Raw genomic sequence first — 23,998 nt, 5'->3', positions numbered from 1 at the left:
GTAAAGATGCAGCCATCATAGCTCCTTTCAGTATGTTACTGTGGACTGGTACGTGATCTGTGTGTGGGACATGTATCTTGTCATCCTCTTTAATACCCAAACCTTCAGCTGATCTTAGCATCTTTTCATTGGCTCCAGTTAAATCACTGGCTTACACCAGCACACCTGCTCTAACACTTGCTGATCTAATTGAGAAAGAATGAATGCAAAGGATCAAAAGCAGGACATTTTACTGAAATGCTCTTACATTGTGCTTTTCATAGAAGCCCTTTCTGAATCCAATCACACCAAGTTTTAATCCTCTTCCCATTGTGAAAGTTCATAACTTTATTCATAAATGACTTGACTTGAAGATTCTGGCTTGGCACAGCATGACTGCCAGATACCTGAAAAGCACGTTTCAGCTCAAACACATGACCACCCGTGACTGATCACTTTAGCTACAACCACTGCCACCTTTCTTATGCTCTAAAGTTGCTACTTGAAGGCCATCTGTACAGAAGCCAGGTCATGCAAGAGACCTCTTGACTTGCAGCCCACCATCTGAGATCCTAGCTAGTATGTATGATAGCTCCTTTTTTTACAAAACATAATGTGCATAGAGTTTTTCTCTGTGTTACGCCTTCAATGACGTTTCCTCAGAGCACTTGTCTTCTGTGTTTTGGAGCCATTGTCCTTTTGAGACCATAAGCAGGCAGACATCTACTACTTCTTTCAGTCATTCTACAAATGTGAGGGCTGCCTCAGGAGGAGAGCTCCTTGCAGCTTAGGTCTATTCTGTTGTTTTTTTCTTGGCTTTTCACTAGTATCCTGATTCGTGTTCAGTCAATAAAAGTATCTCCTTCTACTACTGAGTAGTTAAAAAAAAAGTGACAGCACGGTGCAAATGGTCAATTCAGAATGCAATCGCTTACCTTTGCCAGGTTTCAAAGGAAGGGGTAAAAAGAATGTCTACTGTTTCTACTAAAAAGGGAAAACATACACACATTGTGTGTGTGAAGAAGATGGGCACAGCAGTAGTCACAACATGGCTGCCTTTGAAAACAGGCTGATTTGTGGAAGTAAGGCTATGCTGCAGTTATTGCTCTACAGTGAACACTTTCTTGGATACTCCAACTTTTTCCATCTACATCTCAGTATTTCATGCCTCCTGAATCAAACCCTGGCTGGGCTCAGTCACAGGAAGGTGGTAGCTGGTAACTGGCCTATGGTTTTCAAACATGATAAACCAGCAATGTTTTTCACCACCCGTAACCAAGGTGGTTGTCACTATGAAGACTTTTTTTGGTCTTGATTCTTGGTTTCAATTTTCAGTCTGACTTTGCTCTTTTGTACATATCGTATTTACAGGCCAGGCAGGTTATCTGGTTTATCTAATTTTGTTTTATTTCTATTAGCAAGGGCAGGTCCAATGCATAATGCCATAATGCTAAATTTCATGAATGATCCAGTTGCTAGTAAGAGGCTATGTCTGACATAGACATTTTTTTGCTCCTTATCTTGTATAAACCTTTCAGGTATCCCTTCCCAGTTAAGTGCAGGTATTCCAAGGGTCTGCCAGACTTCTAGAACTAGTCTGTCTTTAAGTATGTGAAGGTGTTCCAGAAGGGTCCAGCCATACACACCACATGAGAGGGTAGCAGAAGCAGCTGGAAGTTCCTCACTACATAACACCCTCCCCCAACGCAGTCACCCACAGTACCTCTGTTCCGAAGGATGGAAACAGAATGGCTGTAATAGCAGGCCTATTCTTAGCAAATCTGCATTTCAGTTTCTTGGTTTCACAGTATAGAAACTGTTTGATCCCTATTGCTCATCCTGTCACATGCTGGAGGACAGACATAGTTTCCAGTAGATCTGCTGCCTCCTCTCACAGTCAAGTGTATTTCTAACTTTTTCTTTGGACAGTTTTATGCCTGCTGAAGCCCCAGTGCTATTTATTTAGGAGATAATAATGTAATTTTATGGCAGAACTGTCACAGACTTATGTACTTAAAGAATAGCTTCCAGAAAATGGGAGATTTTAAGCATCCTTACCACATCTTCATGCCCACTGTGACCTACCTTTTGCAATCCCTAACAAACTGAGGGTAAAATCTCCTGACATCCAGTTGATGCCCCACGGCAAGCCCTGGTCCAGCTGACTCACAGATAAAGAGATCTTTGAAATTAAGTATTCCAGGATTACAAGAAGTTTAATGGTACAGAAGGTGTTTATAAAAAAGTACTTCTCACTGCATGTCTGACATCACTGTGTTCCATACAGATGCTTTGTCAGATATTCTGCCTGTTCACCTTTTGTTGACAGACCCATAGAATTCCACTCGAAGTGAGGAATCTGTATAACAAAATCATACATTCCAAGTGTTAACATTGGTGTAAGACACATACTATCTTACAGCAAAGACAAGGCTCTCTGATATCTCTTGTTCTTCACTTAGTTTAGACCTATGTCGTTCTAAAAGCTACGCTTATTCCAACACTGAGAAGGTTAAATTTCACAATGTAAGATTCCTCTTCGTGCAAGTACAATCAGTTTGCTTCCAAAAAGCAGCACTGTTGCAGAGATGTAAAGCAGATGCCCACACAACACAGGCTATGACAACTCCATTACAACACCTCCCACTTTTGAAACTCAAATCAAGAGAAGAATCCCAGGTCACCATAGTTTCTAATGTTAATGTATCAAACTGGAATGGTGTACCGGTAGCATAACATTTACTGTCAGGGCAATATGAGAAAAGATTATTACCCTGCTAAAAATAACAAACAAGCTTAAAGAAGGATTTTAGCTAAAATTAGCGTAGGTGAATAATTATGTATAAAGTAGGATCTGTATTCATGAGCCTCCGTTACCCAAACGTTTCTATGCTGGTGGCTGTGAATTTTCTCTGGCCACTAGCCTTGCCTGTCACAGCACTATTGCTGCAGCAGGCAGACACCATCCATACTGCATCTTCCAGCTGTCATAACTGTCTATCACTCAAGGAGGGTACATTCCATCCTTTTCTAGTGCAGAAATCTTTGGTGAACTGAACTGAAACCCTGGTTTCACTTTTTCACCTTTACTGAAGCTGTGTCAGGATTGCCAGTTCGCCTGCAGGAAGGTAAGACTGAGAGCTTTTGCCTTCAGTTTTGCTGCAGCCACTTTCTGAGAAGGTGCAAGTTCTACGAAGTCCTTACGCCATCTTGAGAGCATCTTGGAATTTCCCCCCAAATACAAAAATTGCTCTCACCCAGGAGGTGCTTTGAACTATTAAAACCATCTTTAAATCTGTTACAAGGCAAATATATCAAACTGCACTATTGATACAACTCAGAAATGACAAAAACCTGTGCTGACTGCTCACCTGAACTACGCGGTACCCCAGCATTTCCAGATGTCGTTTCTTCATTGCAGGTTCTCCTTTCAGGTGACGTGAATCCCTGCTAAAAGCTTTTGAATCAAGGAAGTCCAAAGCAATTCTGCAAACAATAAAAGTGTGCATTTACTTTCAGGTCTGACCTGAATAGCGAGAAGTGGTATTTCTAGTTCAGTATTGATAGTTGCAGCAAGACTACTACTAGATAAACATGACAATCCACAGAAAATAAGCAAATCCCTGAAACCAGACGAAAAATTTTCCTCATATTTTTCAAGAGATGCTTGAACTTCACATGATTTAGAAGAAGCATTTCTTCCCTACATCTGTTTTTGTTCAAATGGCAAAAACAGCTAACCAGCATTTTTAAGGCTTACATTTGAAGTGGTGGTGGGAAAACAATACTCCAATCTCATAAAACACACTGCAAGAATGCCCTGTCTGACCTAGTGTACTGGGTCTGGCTGGGATGGAGTTGCACCTCTTCACAGCAGGCCATAACCATGTTGATAACACACCAATATTTTGGCTATTGCTGAAGAGAGCTTGCACAGCATCAAGGCATTTTCTGTTTCTCACCCTGCACCCACAGCGTATAGACTGGTGTTGGCAAGAACTTGGAAGGGGACACAGATGGAACCTCAGCTGGCCAAAGCAATATTCTACTATTCCACACCATGTAACGCTATGCTCAGCAATAAAGCAGAGAGCAGATTTTTTCCAAAGTAGCCATTGCTCCAGCACTGGTCTGCTGGTGGCAAGTGACTGCCTTTGCATCAACTGTTTTCCCTCTTTCTTCTCTTCATGTATCAAACTCTCTCAATTGCAACCCAGGTTTGGGGTTTTTTTTCCCCTTCACTTTTGATCCCCAGACTCTCCCCCATCACACTGCAAGGGAGTAAGCAAGCAGCTGGGTGGGAGCTTAGTTACTGGCTGGACTCAACCAACCACACATAGGAAGGCTGAACCTCATAAGGTTTTGGAAAAGAGAACAGAAAACTAAATACCCCAGGGGTTTCAACAACTGTTCAGGACATAAGCACCAAAAACCTGGTCTAAACATGATCTAAACTTGGAAGCTTGGAGGAGCTAATGTGAAGAATTCAATGTACTAACCTCTGAGCTCCTGGTGGCAAAGCCTTTCTTCCGTCATCTTTGAAGTCATGTCTCAAGTGCATTCCCCCCATATCACCCAAAGATATAGTCTGAGCCATATAGGAAAGAGGTGTTTTATTTTCATCCATAATGCACTCAAAATCTGCAAGAAAGCACAACAAACCTGTTACTGACCAAAAAAAGTGAAATAATTTGATTTGTACAGTGTTTAGTTCAAGAAAAACAAAGTGATAACCATAATTAGAGATACCCAACTTTACTTATATTATGCAGAACATTTTAGAAACTATATTTTATACAGCAATCTCTTATTTGCAGTATCTTGTGGCCACATGCCCAGGGGCTTTCTAATCTTGGTAATAAAAACGGTACCAGAGTTCTCCACAACAATCCCCAGAGGACTGACTTCTCACCTATTTCATAGTAGTATGGTGTGAGAACAGATATTCTTGCATAATGGCTCCCTCCTAAGATCTCTGCCAGCATTCTGTGAACATGCTGTCGCAGTGGATTTATTCGGCTACTGCCTGCAAAGACAAAATAAAGAATTCATACATCAAAACTGCCACAGCCAAAGTTCTGAAAATAGCACTTTGTGACAGTGCATTTTTGACAGCCAGCCTACTGAATTAAAGCTTTTACACAGATCCCTGGTCTTATTCCATCATAATTCAGAAACGATGTCATCATCTTTTGGGTGGAAATTGGCAAGTGCCTATTAAGCGTGACTTTCCATGCCAGGATTTTTCCCATTCACAAATTACAAATATTTTAATTTCAGGTTTCACCTGGTGGATTGTTTGCTTAAATAATATTTATTTTGAGTCTTTTACAGGCACACCACACAATCTGTCACTTCCCTAGCTCCATTAAACATCTTCAGTCTCAGAGATGAAGCATGTGAGTGTGATGGGTCTCAAAGCAGATCATGGGAATTAGTGGAGGAGATACCACATTTGCATTAGATGGGTTTTCTGGACTGATGACTATTCTTAAAGACGTCAGCTGGTCACTAGCCTACTTCTTCATCTCTCATCCTTGATGGCTCTTGATTCTTCTGAGGAAGATGACAGCAGGGAGTTCAAAAGGAGACAGCAAAATGTACACCTTTGATAACACATCCTCAGCAGAGTGGGGTGTGCCTTCCTGAGCCTCTATTGTGTGCTAGTGTCAACAGGCAGAAATGTCTGGCAGACTGTTGAAAATAGACTCCTACTAGTAACAAGGGCAGCTTTTCCTCTCCCGACTTACGGCTATGATAGACATGTTGGCAGAAACGCTCATGAAACCAAGGGATGTGAAACTCCGGGCATTCCAGACAGACCGCTCTGTTCAACTTCATGAGGTGCATGCGAACCCTCTTCTTTAGGGAAGTAGGCAGGACTGAGTTGAACAAAATAAAAAGGTGTGAACTAATCAACACATTGAACTAAATGCCTACCTGCAAATTCTCTACTAGAAATGCAAATATCTGTATACTATGATATTTATAAAATTCATGCTGCAGAATCTTAAAAAGATTCTCAAAATCCCTGAAGAAAACATATGAGAGATACAGTATTGCTCAATATTAGGAACAAAAGCAAAACAGACATAAGTAAATTAAATTCTCTTCTATCATTTAACTCTTAATGAAGCTGTTGAAAACAAAATGGCAACAGTACATTGATAGTGAACAACATACAGGTAGAGAGGAAGGAACCAGACAAACACTTAGTCTCTTATTTAGAGAGAAGAGAGTGATAGGATTCATCTCTTGCAGACAAGAATCCCATGTTATTTCTTGAGTTTTAAGGCTATTTCTAACAATAAATACCACACTCAAATAATTTTATTTCCAATAAAATTGAAGAACTATTAAATACTGAATGCAATAAATTGACTATCAAATTTGTTTTAAATGAGCTTCCCTCATCTGCAATACAAGTTTGTACTTCCAAAACAAAGCACAAATGTTTGCTCATTCCTTCCTTTTTAGCACTCAAATAATGACTGGATTAAACAAGGGAGTCTTTGCAGTAAAATTACTACTTCTTAAGCCATATAGAGGTCCACAATTCCATTTTACGGCAAATTCCACATAATGAAATTCATCAGAGAGGTAGATACGCACCTTCAAGCTGAGCATCCAGTTGGCTTAGGAAAGAAACATTAAATATCTTCGTTATCAGAACTGAAGGAAAATAACCAGCCACTGCCAAAACATGACCAAGTAGCACCAAGTGGTGAGTTTCAAAACAACCTTTAGAAAACAGACAGAAACCCATATTAACACACGACACGGAGCTGAAAGGATTTGCAATGCCTCCCACCTCCCCCAGCCTCCCAGATAATCCAGGTTTCTTTTTAACGTACTCAGTGCACACACAGGCAGATTAAAATATTTCAGTGGAGAACAATTTTCACAGTTTGTATTGTATCATCAATAATCAATAATAAAAAAAGCCTATACATGTTTCCTCCACAACTTAGCCATTTCTTCGTGGTAAGCCACAAAATGTATCCTGTCCCCAGATGATGATTCCTTGGGTAATACCACAACAATTCTACCTAATAACAGCATAGTGAAATAATCAGAATTTTCACTTGGTTTTTACTATGTTCAAGGTACCTTGCTAGTTCCTTAGCAACAGTAACTTTTAAAGGGCAAAATGAAGCTAGAAAGCCCAGCAGAAGCATACATTGAAACTTTGTTGTGGTTTAACCCCTAAAGGCAGAGTATGAGTAGTAACACACAGACACAGACTAATGCCATTCTGTTCCCAGTTTTATTTAGTACAAATAATAACTTGCAATGACACTAATTTATTTGGTGCCGAAATATCTTTGTCTAATACACTTACTCAAGTTAGAAGTAAGATGTTGGATACAACTGTCAAAGAACTCTTCGTTAGCATAATTCAGAGCAGAGAAAAGGAAGAGAATAAAATAGATTTCAGAGGGGTGGATCTGGAAAAAAAAAAAGACATCCTAAATAAAATCATTGCAAAATACCTCAATATTGCTTTACAATAAAAAATGGGTTTATAATTAATTCAAAAGTGCAAGATTTGAGACTAGATGAACTATTTTCTGATTTTTTTTTTTTGTCAACTTTTCCTAGAGAAAAATATTTTAAAAAACAAATGCAGAAATCATTAAAACTGAAGCTATGGCCAAAACTCAAAATCTCTGTCATGTAGATGATACGAGTGTTTCTGTATACTTAAGACCTTAAGAAGCTTTTAAAAAGGTCTCCCATTAAATTCTCCCAAAGAAACTAAACTGTCATAGAATAAAATCAAAGATCTATACAAATACCAAATAGAAGAGGAAACAAAAAAAGTGTAGCAAGAAAACCCAGAAATTCTGACCAAAAAGACAGGTTGTTGGGGAAATCCCCACAAGAATGAGCAATGTAAAAATATGCACCATGTGATGTGACCATGTGTTAAGAAGTTAAAAATCCAATTATTTCAGATGGTCAAATGTAAAGATTAATGCAAAGGTTTATGGTTGATCTAATACTGACTGACCAATAAAATAAGACAGAATAACAAAAGTGAAGCACATGCAAAATAATACACACAGAAGCAAACCAGCTTTGAGTGAACATGCAGAAAGATGGGCTCCAAATCAGGAACACTGAAGAGAACTCTTAGAAACAGTTGTGGACTGTGCTTTGAAACATTAACTACTAACCTGTCCTTTCTTACTGAATACCTTAGAGTAGACAGAAAGACTGTTATACCTTGTCCATGTTTTCAGCAGTCACAGAAGCTATTCTGTCAAGTAACGAAGGACAACGGTAGTTTGTTTTTATGAGAAAACATGACAATGGCAATACATTTGCCCATGTTATCTGGTCTATCAAGCGTTGACACGTGGCCATAGTCTCCTCATTGATGACTTCTTCTAACCACTCTCCATTCACATGTGTAAGTTCTTCCAACAGAAGATTTAGGTTGTTGGCTTTCTGAAGCCTCTGCAACCCACAGTCATTGAGTTTTTGCAGAAGCTTTACACATAGCTCAGAACTGTTTTGCCAGTGCAGCTGGTCATGATTCCACTTGACAAGAGCTGTAGCAATGCAATTCAAATGATGGAGACTGATCTGAGGCAGAACTGCTGCTACTTTGTTTATAGTGACCTCCTCCACTTGAAAGGAAGGAAGCATGGCCAGAACACGAATTATTGCAGCAGTATCAGCAGGTATTACACTAGATTTTAAACAACTGGAAGAGAGACAGAAATAAAATCAGTCCTGACAATATGCAAATGTTTAAAAAAAAACCCAAAAATAAATTACAAACATGAAAATTCTATTTTAAAAGTCAAATTTGATGTGTGTCAAAGCATATCGGATATAAAATAAGTAGAATATTAATGACATGGTAGAAATTCACAGTTACTACCATCTCTTCTCATTGAGATTAACATCTTCTAATTTATTCAAAACTGAAAAAGGAGAGAAGACAGGGAACATTTCAGTCAGCTGGTGAGGCTTCAAGTGTTAGTGATAAACACAGAAATCCTTAGCAAGGGCAGAAGGTCCATCTTTGTTAAGGGAATCTGTGAGTTTCTGGGCCTGGATAATTTCTGTGATTCCTGTCCTAAGGAGCACCAGATTCTGAGGTGCCTGAGGAATGTGAAGGTGTTATCTGCACATAACATGTACAGCCAGGGTGCTGCATTCCTATGGAGAATGAGCAATGGTGTCAACAGCGGCAGATCTCTTCTCCCACGATTCCAGAAATGGTTTCCCTTTCTATGTTGCAACTGTTCAAGCCTGAGAGCTAACTAAACAGGTCTTCAATCTAAAAAAGAGTACTTCTGCTTCACATTTCCACTTGTCCCAACCAAGGCAATTCTTACTGCATATTTTTCATTACTTGTTCCTTCAAACATTAAAGAAGACATTAACACCTACCCTTCCTATAAAGTACCAACCAAAATCTCCTGTTCAGTGTCATTAAATTGCAAAGGCCAACAGATGAGGGGCAAGGGGCAAAAAAAAACATTTTTAAAAGGTATCATATCTAGTAGCAGATACTATTGGGTCTATAGTCAAGAAAATATCCACTTCCTATTCTCTGATTTACACATTTAATAGATCAAATACAAATAAAGTTCTTCATATTTTATGGAGACAAAACATGTTAGCTTGTTATTTAAAATATTAAGTAGACAACTGTTTAATGCTTACATAGCTGTATTTCCAAGAATATACACTTACCCAAATAGTAACTGTTTTAGTTTAGCCATCAGCTCCAGATTCTGGCAACGCAACGCCACCAAGTACTGTGTTAACTTTACCAAATGTAATACATGATAGCTATCCAAGTGTTTATGCAGAACAGAAGCCATTCTGAATGCAAACAGAAAAAGATAACATGGTGTTATGATAATACACAAGATATTGCACATAAAGAAGGGGTCTCCTGTGATGCACAATACCTAAGTGGGGAATTGTGCACACCTGGACTCCTCTCGACCTGAATCCTGACAATGTTCACTAAGTGGAGACTTAGAATTGCAAAATTAAAGCCCTCATCACAGCAAAACAGCTACTTCACTGTAATAATTTATGTACAAATTCTACAGTCAGTTAAATTTAGTGGACTAGGATTGGGATAAACTGGAACATCACCAGCTTTAGCACCACTGTGCTCACTTACTTGTACAATAGTGGTTGATACAGCTGTTTTGGTCTAAAGCTGCAAGAGGGGCTTTGTAGGGAAAGATAATACCTTAATAACTTCTTTAGACAGCGAGATTCAATGAGAAAAAGCATGAATTCACCTGGTCCTCCCTTTAATACCACTCTGCTCCACAGTACTACTTGTTCTTCCCAGGATCTATCTGGTTCACACAACTACACTCTATATAGATACTGCTCACAACCAGCATGTAACTCTGCTGCATTTGTGACACATCTGTGGCTACATCTTCTGTGCCCAAAACCTCAACTGCTTTTCCCTTCATTGTATGAAAGACATTACCTCTCCCTTTAAACGATGTTCAGTTTACAACTGCAGAAAATCAGACACTAGACTTAATAGTTCAATATAGGGCACAATGACTTTTGAAGAAGCAATTCATATCTCCTAAATAGGACTTTACTTAGAGAGCAGAACTTCTAAGTAGTATAAAAAAAAATTTACTTTTTGAGTAGATGTGAATTTATGCATTTCATTTTCTGCATCGCCTTCAGTATTAGCAATACTTGGTAACTGCTGAATTTTTCTGCCATGTACTCTGCAGTTGTTAACAACCTGAAGAGGAAAAGAAAAGATATTTTCCAAAGAAGAAACAGTTTAAAATCTCCAGTGAAGACTGGAGCCATTTTCTTTGTCTAGGAGAGAAAGAACCAATAGACTATTTCAGGAAATACAGGAAAACAAACTCCCCCAAACTAGAAGCCTTTGTTCTGTGGACCCTTCTTCCAGCAGTTGATCTGTATGCCACAGTTAAAGAGATGTGTGTTATATCACTGCATATTGCTCTGATCCTAGAAACCAGCAAGTCCAATAATTCTGAAAGTAGACAAGAAGTAGAGAAGGAACTCTAGGACACTAAACAATTCATGGTCAACCAGCAAGCTACAAACAACAGAACCAAACAGGAGTTGAACTGGTTCTGAGGCAAATAAAGCCAAAGACTTTTTCTACCTAGCAATGATTAAAAAAAAAAAAAAATAGAAAAAGCTTTTGGAACTAAGTCAGCTATGGCAAAACCAACACAGCCTTGCAGCATACACAGGCCTCTAAATAGAGGCAAATGCTCAAGATGAAAAGTCTGAAAATATGACTGATTTCAATTAATAAAGCAAATTCTGCCTAAAACTGCAGACTTTCAGAGACCCATGACTAATACCACCCCAAAATAGGATTTTGTAGCACTAGAAAAACAGGCACAGAAAAATCTGCCATACAATGCTATGCTCTAACTGCTAAATAAATGCTGAAGTGTTCCTTGCTGATAACCTCTCATAAAGAATAAGATGTACAGCAAACTGGCACAGGACAAGCCTGTTTCAGCTACTGCCAGTCTTAAAAAGGAAAACCACATACCACTGCATATGTTTCTCCGGGGCAAGAACAAGTTTTTTACTACCATCCACTGTGATAGGCAGCCCGCAGTGTAAGAGACAGAGCTACAAGGCGGCTCTGCCTAACAGCATTCACATGCGCCTTAATTACTGCGTTCAGCTTTTTCGGCAACTGTTTTGAGGCAAACTGCTACAACAGTGTTTCCATAATGGAATAATACATTGCTACAAAGTTACAACTAGGAAACATAGCTCTTTCCTCCGAAGACCAGTACATGATTTTTGTGCAAGACCAAGTACATATCATAAATACGACAAAGTCGCTAATAAACTTACCTCACCCTTACCTTGGATCCTGCCATAGGCCCAAGATTATAAAATAATTTTGTAAAGGTTTCAGGATCATCATAATCATCTATGGTTTCAGACAGCAGCTGTTTAGCAAACAAGCGGAACTCAGCATTGTCAAAACCCAGCTGCTCGTACAGCCCCAAAATAGAATTAATACTGTGTATATCCAGATGGGAGGCACTCTTAAGGAAAATCTTGTTGCATTTTTCTAGCAGTGGATGATATTTCAATTTAACATTTTGTAGAAACTGTAGTGTTCTTTTGGCATAGTTGAAGTGGACCTCGTTCTTTTCTTCCAAGAGCTGCTCAGCCTTCTGTAGTAACCGATCTCGAAAACTCTGTGAGATAACATCAGATATGCTGATCATCAAAACTGACAAGACCCTAAAAGAGTCAAAAGATTTTACACTTACACATTGAACATGATAGGTAATAAATGTTAGATTTCTGAAATAAGCTATGAAAAGAAAGGAACGTCAGTGAGGGTATTGCTGACTTGTGCATAAAAAGAAGTTTACATCTAGCACAGATGAGCAGAAACTGTTTCTCCTGCTAAAGTAAAAATTCTGCTTTTGGTGAATTTCTGAAACAACTGAGATTTTTCAGGCATTCCTCACAAACTTGTATGCTATGAAAGTATTTGCCTGAGGCAAGACACTGACTTGTCTGATGCAAATTTACAAAAATATCTTTAACCTTCAATGGAAACTAAAGAAACCCAAGCAACTCAAGTGATAGAATAGGGAGAAGAGTCATTGTCACTCCCAAAGGAAAAATCCTTTCCTAAGAGAATAAAACTCATGACCACAGGAAGAATAACTGTTGTAGAGAAATGCAGTCCCATTAAATGATTTTCAAAAGCAGGCTCTTCATATCTGCAAAAATAAGTGCTGGGGCTGCTGGTGTTGTATAAAGAGCAGCCTTTGCTATATTGGCCTAGGGGGAACACAGGCAAGAAAAATCTTGGACTTCTTTGAGTCAGCCTCGGTTTTAAATAATTTTAACATTAGAGTAATGCACTAGACATGCTAGCAAGATAATTGATTAATTCAGTTTGACCAAAAAAATGCTTTGAAGATAAACAAAAATACCATTGCTTTAAGACTCCTTATTGCTACTCACAATAGTAGACTAAATAGATGCCATACTAAAAAACCTATCAGTGTCAAGGAAGAAAAACAGCTTCCGGTGAGTCAATAGCCTTTAAGTTTAAAAAAAAAGTCCATGTAAAATTAGGATCAGGATAAAGCAATATCTGCTGTTTTCCCATTGTAAGTAAACCATCAGTTTTATTCAAGTGTTTAAATTGGGTATAAAGAAATCCTTTGAAAATTCATTGAGAAAATGCATTCACCCAAGCAGACCTGTCCATGAAAATCAATGTACAAATACTTCTTTTCCACAAACCCCAAAGTGAGGAAAAGCAGCCTCCAGCTGAGAAAAGGAGAAAGTGCCCAGCAAAGACAGCTCAGTAATTGTGACATAGTGCTTCTCCTGCTACCTAATTTCATTCTGACACTTACCTTATATCCTGTATAGAATCCAGTTTCAGGTCCACAATATGGGCTACTTCACCAGTTATGGGACTGAAATGTCTTTGTTGCTTGTATAAACACAATGCAAATTTAGACAGAGCTGGCAAACTAAGCCTGTCAAGACAATAAAGAAAGACAGAATATTTACCTTTCCTTTCCAGTGAATACCTAAAGACAAAAATCTATTTCAACAATTACATAAAACACAAGGTTATATTCAAATTACAAACCAAGGAAACAAAATACCTAAACATTTTCTGTTTGGTCTCCTATACTGACACCTTGGACTCAGGCAAAACACCTAGGTATTTCTTATTAGAGCATTTTGTGTATATGAATCCCTAAAAAAAATCAGAAGTTCTGCCTTTAACCAGACCAGCATAAGAAATCTCAAAAGATTATATTCTCAAGCAGTGATGTGAAATAGCTAAAATCCCTGTGAGCAATTTATTACCTGAATGTCATTTTGTGTTCTAGGTGCACTGAATTCATTTATTTGTTGAGATGCCCCAGGTGTTAGTTAAGCTGGGAGAGGCAATTCTGTGATGCTGGTGCCAAGGCTGACACTAGCTTCTGCCACTAGCCTGAGACTAAAGAATTAAAATTACAATATAAGCCCTCCCCCCCAAACCAAACCAACAACCACCAAAAAATCCCCACCCTAAGGGAAAATGTTGATGTTTTAATACAAAAGGTTTTCAGTAAAATTGAGTTAAGCAGGGTTCTAACAACCTTTTAAGAGCTGGGCAGCAAGCACTGAGATAAAACCGTAAATATCTAAACTTGCAACATACTTCAAACAATAAATCTACACAGACAATATATTTCAAAAACTTAAGGGCCAGTCCCCATTGTTGCAGTATCTGAATATTGCAAGCATTAAATTTACCATACTCAAAACCTCCATATGTATAAAAATTATTTCCAAAACCTTCAAAAATACAACTGACTTTTAAAATATTTACATAATGTTTATAACATCTTATAAATACTGAGAACTCTGTGTAGCCTCAAATGAAGCACATCACACTTGCAACTTACACCCTTCACAAAGCATAGCAGTGCAGTATATTACTTGCCTTTCTAATCTTTTCCATGCTTCTGTAACAAGTGCTTCTGTTAGAGAATCACGGTCTTCAACACTGAGCCTTCAGAAGAAAGATATAATAGTTTGATTTTCTTCAAAGTTATTAATAATCATAACTCCATGTACCAGTACTGCAAAGCAGATCAATTCTGCCTGCCTCTCAAAAACCAAGGCACAGGACACCAAGTTGTCTGTGTCACACTCTCAGATTACAGAAGCTGGGACAGAGCAGCCTCCCAGTCTCCTTACAGAATGGCTTTCTAGTCATAATTCCACCTCTTTTCATTTGCAAACTAAAAAAACGTGCAGATATGGAATCCAACATATTGCTGCTCACCTCAGAAGACTATACAGGGTGTCCACTATGGCCTCATCTTCCATGTGTTCCACCTTGTTTTCTGCTAAAATGCAAAGGGCCACAAACTGGGAGTGATTTCTTACATAGTCACTAGTCCTTAAGAGAAGTGGCCTCTTCTTTTGTAATTGCCACAGCATGTTCAATGCAATTCCCACGTGTTTTTCAGACAGCCTGGCCTTGTTCCTTCCAACAAGGCTGAACACTTCGTCTTCATGGGTGCAGCTTTTTATCTGGCTCAAAAGTAGATCACTACTCAGAGTCCGAGCTTCGTAATGTCTCAGAGTAAACAGGCAAACTTGCCTCAAACAAAGCATTTTGCTATGCCTACCAGCTACTGTTAAAGTGTCCAGAGTCTTCTTTCACTTTTCACAGTAAACCATGTTGTTACAAACTCAAGTATTTGCAAAACAGAACATCATTTTTCTTTCATCCTGTATGGTCACTGTATTAAGAATTCAATTCTGAGGTACCTGTAATGAGATAGAATCAAAGTAGTTAAGTGCAGCCATAACTACCAGCCAAAAATTAGTGTCTCCATCTTTTAATGTTCTGAGTAAGATAAGCTTGAGAAGAACCTATAGCCTGGATTCTCCTCAGAAAAGCTCCCAGCATTAAACACCGATGTGCTCACAAGCATTAAGAAAAGGTAGTTCATTTGGTATGTTTTCAGAGTTAGAAAAGGTACATGTGCTACAACTAAGAGAGCTTTTTAACATGCAGGCACTACATAATTAAGTCAAGCAAGGCTTGCTCTCGCTAGGCTGCTCCATAATCCCAAACTGGGGTCTGGGAACTGCCAGAAAATACAGCCATTGGTGGTAAAAAGAAGCGAGGTGGCAAGAGCTCCTGAGCTGGCATCACTGGATTCTTCTTGCTCTATATGTGCATGCATTCCACAATGGTATCTACTGTACCCTCCCTATCAACTGCTCTCAGAGTTTCCTTTCCACCCTTTAAGAAAATACTGATGTATTTCAACTTCTTTTTAAGATTTAATGTACCATATTAAAGAACATTAAGCAAAGGCATTTTATTAGTGTATTTTTGTCTTGCTTTCTGTTCCTCTATCTCATGTTCATCCAATGGAAAAAATAGTTAAAATATCAATTCACATTTACTCCCCACAGTACCAGCAAGCTAAGCTGACAGAAGACAGGATGAAGTAGACACCTGAAGGGAATATAAAAACTTCAGGCTCAGATAACTTCCTTGTAAGCCCAGATAACACATCCTTACCCCTTGCAGTGTACCTCACACCCCTGATCCTAATGACTGGGGAACCAGCATCTCTACCTGAAACAGTCTGCAGGAAGTTTCCTGGAAGGCATTTACCAGATGCATGTGATTTACCACAAACTTCTATACAATTTTAAATTGTAATTAATTCTAACATTAAAACGAAATCAATAGGAAACGTTGGATGTTTTTAAGCTTATAAATACATATACTAAAAATAGGCAATTTATATCTACTTAAAAAACTATCTCTAAAGTGTTCTACTTACAAAATATACACTAACAGGACAAAAATTCTTTAAAATCATTTGCAATCAGTTGAAACACAGTAAGCATTTTCAAGGCTGCATTACAAAATACAGTGAGCCAGGAAGTCTTCCACCAAGGAGAAAACGTGGGCACCCACTACTCCCCATGTATAGAAAGTGTTAAAGATTTAAGTAGCTAAGAGTGAAAGTAAGCTGCTTGCGCGATATAGGGTGTTTTTAACCCGTTTGCCAGAATCCCGTTTCCGTGAGCCATGCCGTGGGGCTACCCTTGTCACACGGGTATAAGCAGCGGCCTACCTCACGTCCTGACTCCGCCGGATTCCCGCGGAAAGCCCGCCTGCGGGCCGCCTCCTCTTTCCCCGCGGGGAGATTTTGACCCAGAAGCGCTTCAGAAAGAGCGGGGAAAGGGGCTGGGGCCGCTACACGGGCCTCACGGCCACAGCCCCCTGCCCGCCATCCGCACGCAGAAGCGAAACCACAGCGTTTGGCTCGCTTCCCTCAACCGCTCCCTCGGCCTAACGGCGGCTGCACCCGTCCAGGCCCTGGGAGGAAGAGGGCACTGTCATGTTCGGGGAGAGGAAGCTCCGAGCCCGACCCCCCAGCACAGCCTCGCTCAGCCGCGGCCGGGCTTGCCCTTCCCGCCGTGCGGAGAAACAGGGGTCCTGGGCCGCGGCACCAACCCGCCCGCAAATACCAGCAGCCACCGCCGTACCACACCGTGGGGGCGGCACTACCCGGGCCTGGCCCCAGCCCGCCTTCTCATCACGCGCGGCACACAGGTGGCGGCGACCTCTGAGGGGCGGCCCGGAGGCGGGCACGGCCCAGCTCTCGGCAGGCCATAGCGCTGCACATCCCGGGGTGCGACGAGTCTGCCCGCGCTGGCGCAAGCGAAGGCTACGGAAAAGGCTACTTCCAGCTCCCGGCAGGGATAAATAGGAAAAAGAAGGAGTCGGTTTCGTCTGCACAACTTTGAGACCTCCCTGCACCAGCATAAGAGTCCTTAGCTTAACTTTTTCACAAGACCCTCCCTGTATTCAAGCCACATCTGGATATTGCTCTCTCAAAACAAGCTTTCTGTGTGCCTCTGCACTGTTACTCACCATGTGCATGCCCCAAGACCAGCACCTCCCGTGAGCTGTCGGGTCCAGCTAGTTAGACCTTCCAAAGGAAATAAAAGTAGTAATAAAAAAGTTCCAAGGTCATCTTGATTATTGCGGTCATACTGATAAAACCAAAGATTTGTGATTTTTCAGCCTATGTTGTATACATATAGCTGTAGGTAATTTCTGGACCTTTTCTCACCACTAACTGTTATCTAAACACTTAATAACTGAAAATCAAGTAGGTATAAATCGTTCCACAGAAAATAATAAAGCAGTATATTGGTAAGTTTCAGTGTAGCGGATGAAAATAGTTAAATAAAAGAATCCATCTAGTTTCCTTTCTCATCATAATAACCTTTCAAAAACTTGAGTCTACTCACTTTTTCAGTTCCCACAACATCACTGCTTTCCCATACATACACCTTCTTCTTGTTATTATCATAACAAGTATATTTAGATAGAATGATAACAACCTCAGGTTATTCTACAATCACAGCTAGGACTACTACCATGACCAATTTTTACTTGCTGTTTTACAGCTGACTATCAAAGGTTTGGGGTTGTTTTACTTTTTGTCTATTGTTGATCATATGTGTACCTCATATATTGGATGCTTATGAATATGGAACTCACTTGAGCAAATAGTATAGCCCCTACTTAATTTACTAAGGTCTGTAATGTTTTAGAAAAACAGCACATTAACATTTTAACTAGATTTGTAACAACTTTTCTAACTCTAAAGTAACTGGAATAGCTCCTGTATATTTCTGCTAGTAAATCCAGATCACCTTACAGTCTACACAGGCGTGCAAGTGACAGAGTGCGACCCAGACCCTGCCCAGTGATTTCAAAAGGTGGCGCTTACCTCTCTCAAGAGCCTCAGGCTTAGTGCAGACTCATATAAAAACTCCAAGGTGTTTGATCTCCAACTCAAGAGGGAAACTATTCCATATTCAGATGAAGGAGACTTCTGCAAATCATACAGATTTTTCCTTTACAAGATGCTGAACTTTCCACTTCTGGCTTATGAAGTACATTTGGATGAAACCAGTTAATAATCTGCAAAACAAATTAAAAAAGCTAGATAAAATGACCTTAAATTTTAACATGCAGGGGAAGAAAACAAGATTTATTAAAGCATGCTGTGCTGAAGTCAGTGTTCATTTTCTAAACACAAGTCCAGCCAGCAGCTTCTTCAGGACTTCAGAACTCAAGGAAGTCCACTTTTATTTTATTTTATTTTATTTCATTTCATTTTATTTTATTTTATTTTATTTTATTTATTTTTACCCAGAAACTCAGGAGAAAATTTGCTTTCCTGCTTTCAACAGACTTTTTGACAGCTAGCCGTAGAAACATAGAATCACAGAATGGTTAGGGTAAGAAGAGACCTTAAAGCTCATCTAGTCCCAGCTCCCTGCCATGTGCAGGGGCACCTTCCATTAGACCAGGTTTCTCAAAGCCTCATCCAACCTGGCCTTGAACACTGCCAGGGATGGGGCAGCCACAGCTTCTCTGGACAACCTCTTCAGGGCCTCACCACCCTCACAGTAAAGAATTTCTTCCTAATGTCTGATCTAAATCTACCCTCTGTCACTTTTAAGCCATTCCCCCTTGTCCTATCACTGCATGCCTTTGTAAAAAGTCCCTTTCAAGATTTCTTGTAGACCCCTTTAGGTACTGGATGGCTGCTGTCAGGTCTTCCCTGAGACTTATCCAGGCTGAATAAGCGCAACTCTCTCAGCCTGTCTCCATAGGAGAGGACTTCCAACACCTCCTGTTACTTATTACTAACCTCAATGCTCATTGGTCTGAATTAAAACCTTTCAAAGGAGGTACATACTTCTGGATAAGTCTTAACTAATTTTGAAGGTGCTCACAGCTTTATGCATTCTCATAAACTTTTATCTTCCTATTCTTAAGGTAAATGGAAATTGACTTTGAATGGCAATAGAGACGTACAGGACAGGATTACAGGAACTTTTCTTGCACACGGTCTAAATTCTCATTTTCATTCTTTACAGCCCATAGCACCACATGTGTCAGGTACTGCTGGAGTAACTCTAAGCCCTTCCAGTACTGTCCTGGATGTTTCCTTTAACAATGAAACAGCCAGCAGGTCGAGGCCACATCTGGAATACTGTGTCCAGTTCTAGGCTCCTCAGCACAAGAAAGACAAGGAGCTACTGGAAGGAGTCCAGCAGAGGCCACAGAGATGATCAGGGTTCTGGAGCATCTCTTATAAGGAGAGATCACAGGAGCTGGGCCTGTTTAGTCTAGAGAAGAGGTGACTGAGAAGGGATCTCATTAATGCATTTAAATATCTCAAAGGGGGACACCAGGAGGATGGTGCCCAGTGACAGGATGAGGAGCAATCGCCATAAACTAAAACACAAGAAGTTTCACCTCAACATGAGGAAGAACTTCTTTACCTTAAAGGTGGCAGAGCACTAGAACAGGCTGCCCAGGGAGGTTGTGGAGTCTGAAGACATTCTGAACTCAGCTAGATGTGTTGTGTAACCTGCTCTAGGTGGCCATGCCTTGGCAGGGTGTTGGACTAGACAACATCCAGAGGTTCCTTCCAACCCTAACGGCCCTGTGATTCTGTGCATCCTTTGGCCATTTCCGCCGCTCGTTCGCCGAGCCACCCATCAGTGTCCCGCCAGCAGGGCAGGCCAACACTAGCTCCGGACACGTTTGCTTGCAGAGCCCCCGTGTACCTGCAGACGCAAGGGAGAGGCCTCCAGCCGCTCCAGCGACCCCTACGTCTTCCCGAGCTGCGCCCGTCCTCGCCTCAGGCGGCGGCGGGCACGAAGCGGCGGGAGGGGGCGGAGCACCTCTGACGAGCAGGAGAAGGCGGGCGCCCCTTCCCGCAACTGCTTCGGCTGCGGGTGGCCCGCGCCTCCTCTCCGATACCGGTCACGGCTATACAGTGTCCGGCGATCTCCTTCATCCTTCCCGGGCCGGGGTGCCATTCCTCACATCTCCGCGCCTCGCCACCCAACCCGCCGCACCGCCCCCGGGGTCGCCCCCTCCCGCCCTTTCCTTCCACTGACGCAGTCTTTGCCGCACCAGCTCTAACATGGCGGCGAGGCGCTGAGGAGCGCGGGGCGACGCGGGCCGCGAGCGGGGTGAGTGCCGGTGCCGCAGCCAGGCGCTGCAGGGGCCCGGCGCGGTCGCCATGCGGCCGGACGAGAGCCGCGGCCCAGACCGCAGCGCGGGCCCTGGGGGATTTGTGGGGGGAGGTCGCATCTCCGCGGGGCCTGAGCCTCGGTCACGCATGAGGGTGGGAGCCCCCACCCCTTATCTCCCCTTCTCGGCCTGTCGAGAGGACTAGACTGGCCGCTGCTCCGCGGCTGTGGGGTAGTTCTGATCGGCTTCTTGCGCACACATATGCTCCCTCGGCAGGCCAGGCGGCCCGTGTGCGGTGGGCGGGCGAGCGGGCGGGCGGGCCGCGGCCGGGGCGGCCGGCGCTTGCCCTGGCGGGAGGCCCCCAGACATCCCAGGTGAGGGTGGTCCTTGAGAGGAAATGGGGGTGTGAGGAGCTGCGAGCGGGGCCGGGCGGCAGGTGGGAGCAGGAGAGGTGGGTGAAGCGGAGCACGGGGTCGGCCAAAATTGCTCCAGGTGGCAGGGTCCGCGCCGCTGGGAATTGCCGCCGCAGCGCAGCGAGCCGTGGGTCGGCATGGTGCCGGTCTGCCTGCCCGCTGCCAGCGCCCGGTCGGCCTTGGGTGCTCCTCGGTGCCTGCTCCGGAGTTTGAATGAGTCCTCACTCCTCCCCTAGAAGGCGAAGTAACCGGGGTGTCTGCGCGCCACATGCTCTCCTCCCCTCCACAGGCCTCTCCTAGGGAAGTGAAGCCTACAGGAGCTACCATGGCTGGCAGGAGGGGTCCTCTGCCTCTCTCTCCTAAGGATTTCCTAAGGCACTTAGAGGGATTTTTATCAATAAGGAGTTTCAGGCTCATGTAGTGTGCAGCCACGACCAAACTGTAGTATATGATTGTACTCTGAGTCATTGAGGAGGCTCTGAAGGAGAGAGGCATAGGAGAAAAGGAAATAGTTGATTGAAACTGGGCAAATTACTGTAGTTGTAAGCCTTGCCTTACAGTTCAGTCACAATTAGAAGAGTAACTTCATAATGATGATAAAGTCACCTTTGCAAGTAGTTGCCTAATGTTTGGCAAGTTAATTATTGTAATAGTCTGAGACCTGCTTTAAGAGGAACATGAGACTATTTCTTTTGCATTAAATCTGTTTTCTGAGATGTATCTTCTGAGAGAGTGTTGGGTTTTTTTTTTCATGTTTCTGCTCTGTACTGCCTGCAGAAGAGGCTGTTCTTTGGGCAGGGATAAATGTTTTTAGTCTGGGTTGGGTTTTGTTGTGGGTTTTCTTAATACATATGTTTTTTAAATCTTTCCCCCCCCCATTGTGTTTTACTATTCCTATTCATTAATGCATTGGGGTCCAACAGAACACGTATTTTTAGGTACTACTATGATAAAAATATGGGAACTACACGTGATTTGTGAAGGCTTGGTTTATCTCAACTTGCAGAGCTTGTTTTACTGGCTTTTGAAATTTGTAAAGATTTTTGGAAAAAGTATCATTTGCTGTATATGAAGTAGGCATGAAGGGGAACATACAAAGGATATCAACATCAGTAGTTCTCTGAGAGCACCCTTTGGCACTATGTATCTTATTAAGACTTTACATTTTTCCAGTCCTCTTCTGTGAAACAGAAACATTTTTAATTTTTTTAAGTTAGCTAAGCAGTCATCAAGCTGTTATCAAAAGATTTATTCCCCTCCTCCCCTTATGAACTTAGAAAATCTGTGGATTATGAGGGAATTTGGAGTGAAGAATATGTACTGCAATGAAGGATTTTACTCTGCTGCAGCATGATGTCTCCACTACCAGTTCAGTCCTCCATGCCATGTGCATTTAGGAGCCATTTTCCATTTGGAAGCAGAGTCAGTGAGTGCCAAGGAGCAAATGTAGCCATCTCCTAATGGAATGAGGTTTAGGTAGGAGGCTGGGATGAGGTATAGAAGGGATTTAGAACTAAAGTACTAGAGAAAGGAGGAGAGCATGAGAATAGAAGATGGTAGAACAAGGGGATTTTGTTATGTTTGGCAAATGTGGGTCAGTATTAAGAACTATATCCTACTGTTGGTCTTGCATTGCTTTCATCTTCAATAACGGGTAGGAAGGGATTCTACTCTGAAATTTAGTTTGGGAGTCCTACTGGTTAAATGGCTTAGAGATTGCATTGGACACTTTAAAAGTGCGGGTTTTTTTTTGTTGTTGTTGCTGTTTTTTCTTGTTTTATATAGTGCTGAAACATGCTTTTTGTTGTTTTATAAATTTTAAAATATAAATTCATTATTTCCGACCTATGTTAATCCACTTTCTGGTTATGAATGGTAGAATCGGAATGGACACATTTCTTTGCTGCTTCTGGGGGAACAGTGAACACCAGCAAAGGCATTTATCTGTGGGAGAAAGCACTTGCATTTGTTCATAAATCTTAAAAGGAAAAAATACTTTCTGCATCAATTAGATAATAAAAAAATCATTACTAACTCTTGACAACAGGGCTTTTTGCTTGCAATTGACAAGAGTATGTTTACATATTTGAACATCTTTCTCACTGTAGGTGTCTGTTTTCTAGGAAAATAAAACAGTGTGCCTGATCTAGTAGGAACCTGCGTTTCTGTTTAAATAGTCTGAGAGAATGTTACCACCTTCTCAGCTGAATGTTATTCTCCCAACTGAGATGTTGTAACTGGCTGTGCATTCCTTATGTATTTTAATACAAGAAGACTAAATTCATGTTAATAATTGCAAAAAATCATACTGATAGTGAAACATGGAGGAAAAGACAGTGGTGTTTGGGGAAAATGTGGAAGAAATGGTGGAAATTGAAGGTTGGGCTGGTTGGATTTTTGTTGTTCACCTTTTATTATATCATCCTAACATGTCTGAAAACTTGCCACATAGAAATGGAACTATTTCATGTCTTCCATTTCACAATCAGAACTTCATTTCTAGTCTTTATTCTGTGGCTCCACTGTCACTGTAAGCTGGTGTGCGTTACTGCCAAATCTTTTATTGGAGCAGGGAGGAAAGAGTAGTTTTTCTGCAGCTAGGTGGCTGTTTGCATGAAAGCCAAACCCATGGATGTACGAGCCCTCCGTTTTGGTATCAGCTCATGTTTATATTGGCTTCAAGTGACTGGAACCCCACAGCCTAAGTTCATGTGATATATTTTTAGTATTCACTTTGTGCGTTTTCATTTTCTGTACTCAGTTTTGCTTTAAAATATACTTCTGAAGATTCCAGATGGCTATCTTTGCAATGTAGATCAATGTAGTTTTGTCTCCCTGCGTTTGTAGATGGCCTAAAACAAAATGGTAAGAATGTGAATTTGTGCTCTTTATTGTTGATTTCATTTGGATGTTAAATGAAAACCAGTGGAGCAGATTGTAAGTTGATAGAAGGAAGCAAATACAAATGTAAGGTCAAGAAGAAATTAAAAATAGGGGGGAGCTGGTG

At 41.3% G+C, this 23,998-nt stretch overlaps 2 protein-coding genes across 5 annotated transcripts in view; one reads left to right on the top strand and one right to left on the bottom strand.

Annotated features, from left to right (window-relative positions):
- Positions 1–2,176: 2,176 nt before the first annotated feature.
- On the bottom strand, positions 2,177–15,184 carry FASTKD1 (FAST kinase domains 1). Its single transcript, XM_061343083.1, has 14 exons — positions 14,819–15,184; positions 14,474–14,542; positions 13,383–13,508; positions 11,845–12,243; positions 10,622–10,732; positions 9,694–9,825; positions 8,209–8,692; positions 7,322–7,427; positions 6,592–6,720; positions 5,730–5,861; positions 4,892–5,005; positions 4,479–4,620; positions 3,351–3,465; positions 2,177–2,338 (listed from the first exon to the last, which is right to left on the bottom strand). The coding sequence occupies exons 1-14, from the start codon at positions 15,151–15,153 to the stop codon at positions 2,249–2,251; spliced, it is 2,484 nt and encodes an 827-aa protein (XP_061199067.1). The 5' UTR covers positions 15,154–15,184; the 3' UTR covers positions 2,177–2,248.
- Positions 15,185–20,183: 4,999 nt separating this feature from the next.
- The window catches only part of PPIG (peptidylprolyl isomerase G), a 30,143-nt gene continuing 26,328 nt past the window's right edge, over positions 20,184–23,998 (top strand). For 3 of the 4 annotated variants that reach the window (XM_061343025.1, XM_061343020.1, XM_061343008.1), the window contains exon 1: positions 20,184–20,577. The gene's annotated coding sequence lies outside the window, so the exon portion shown is untranslated. The remainder of the gene's footprint in view (positions 20,578–23,998) is intronic. The other variant, XM_061343002.1, reaches the window with a different exon arrangement.

This window comes from Neopsephotus bourkii, unplaced genomic scaffold, assembly GCF_033783945.1.
Source record: "Neopsephotus bourkii isolate Nb327-2 ecotype Australia unplaced genomic scaffold, CSIRO-AGI_Nbou_v1 NB_196, whole genome shotgun sequence".
Lineage (NCBI taxonomy): Eukaryota > Metazoa > Chordata > Aves > Psittaciformes > Psittacidae > Neopsephotus > Neopsephotus bourkii.
This window is presented reverse-complemented; position numbering and strand designations above follow the sequence as displayed.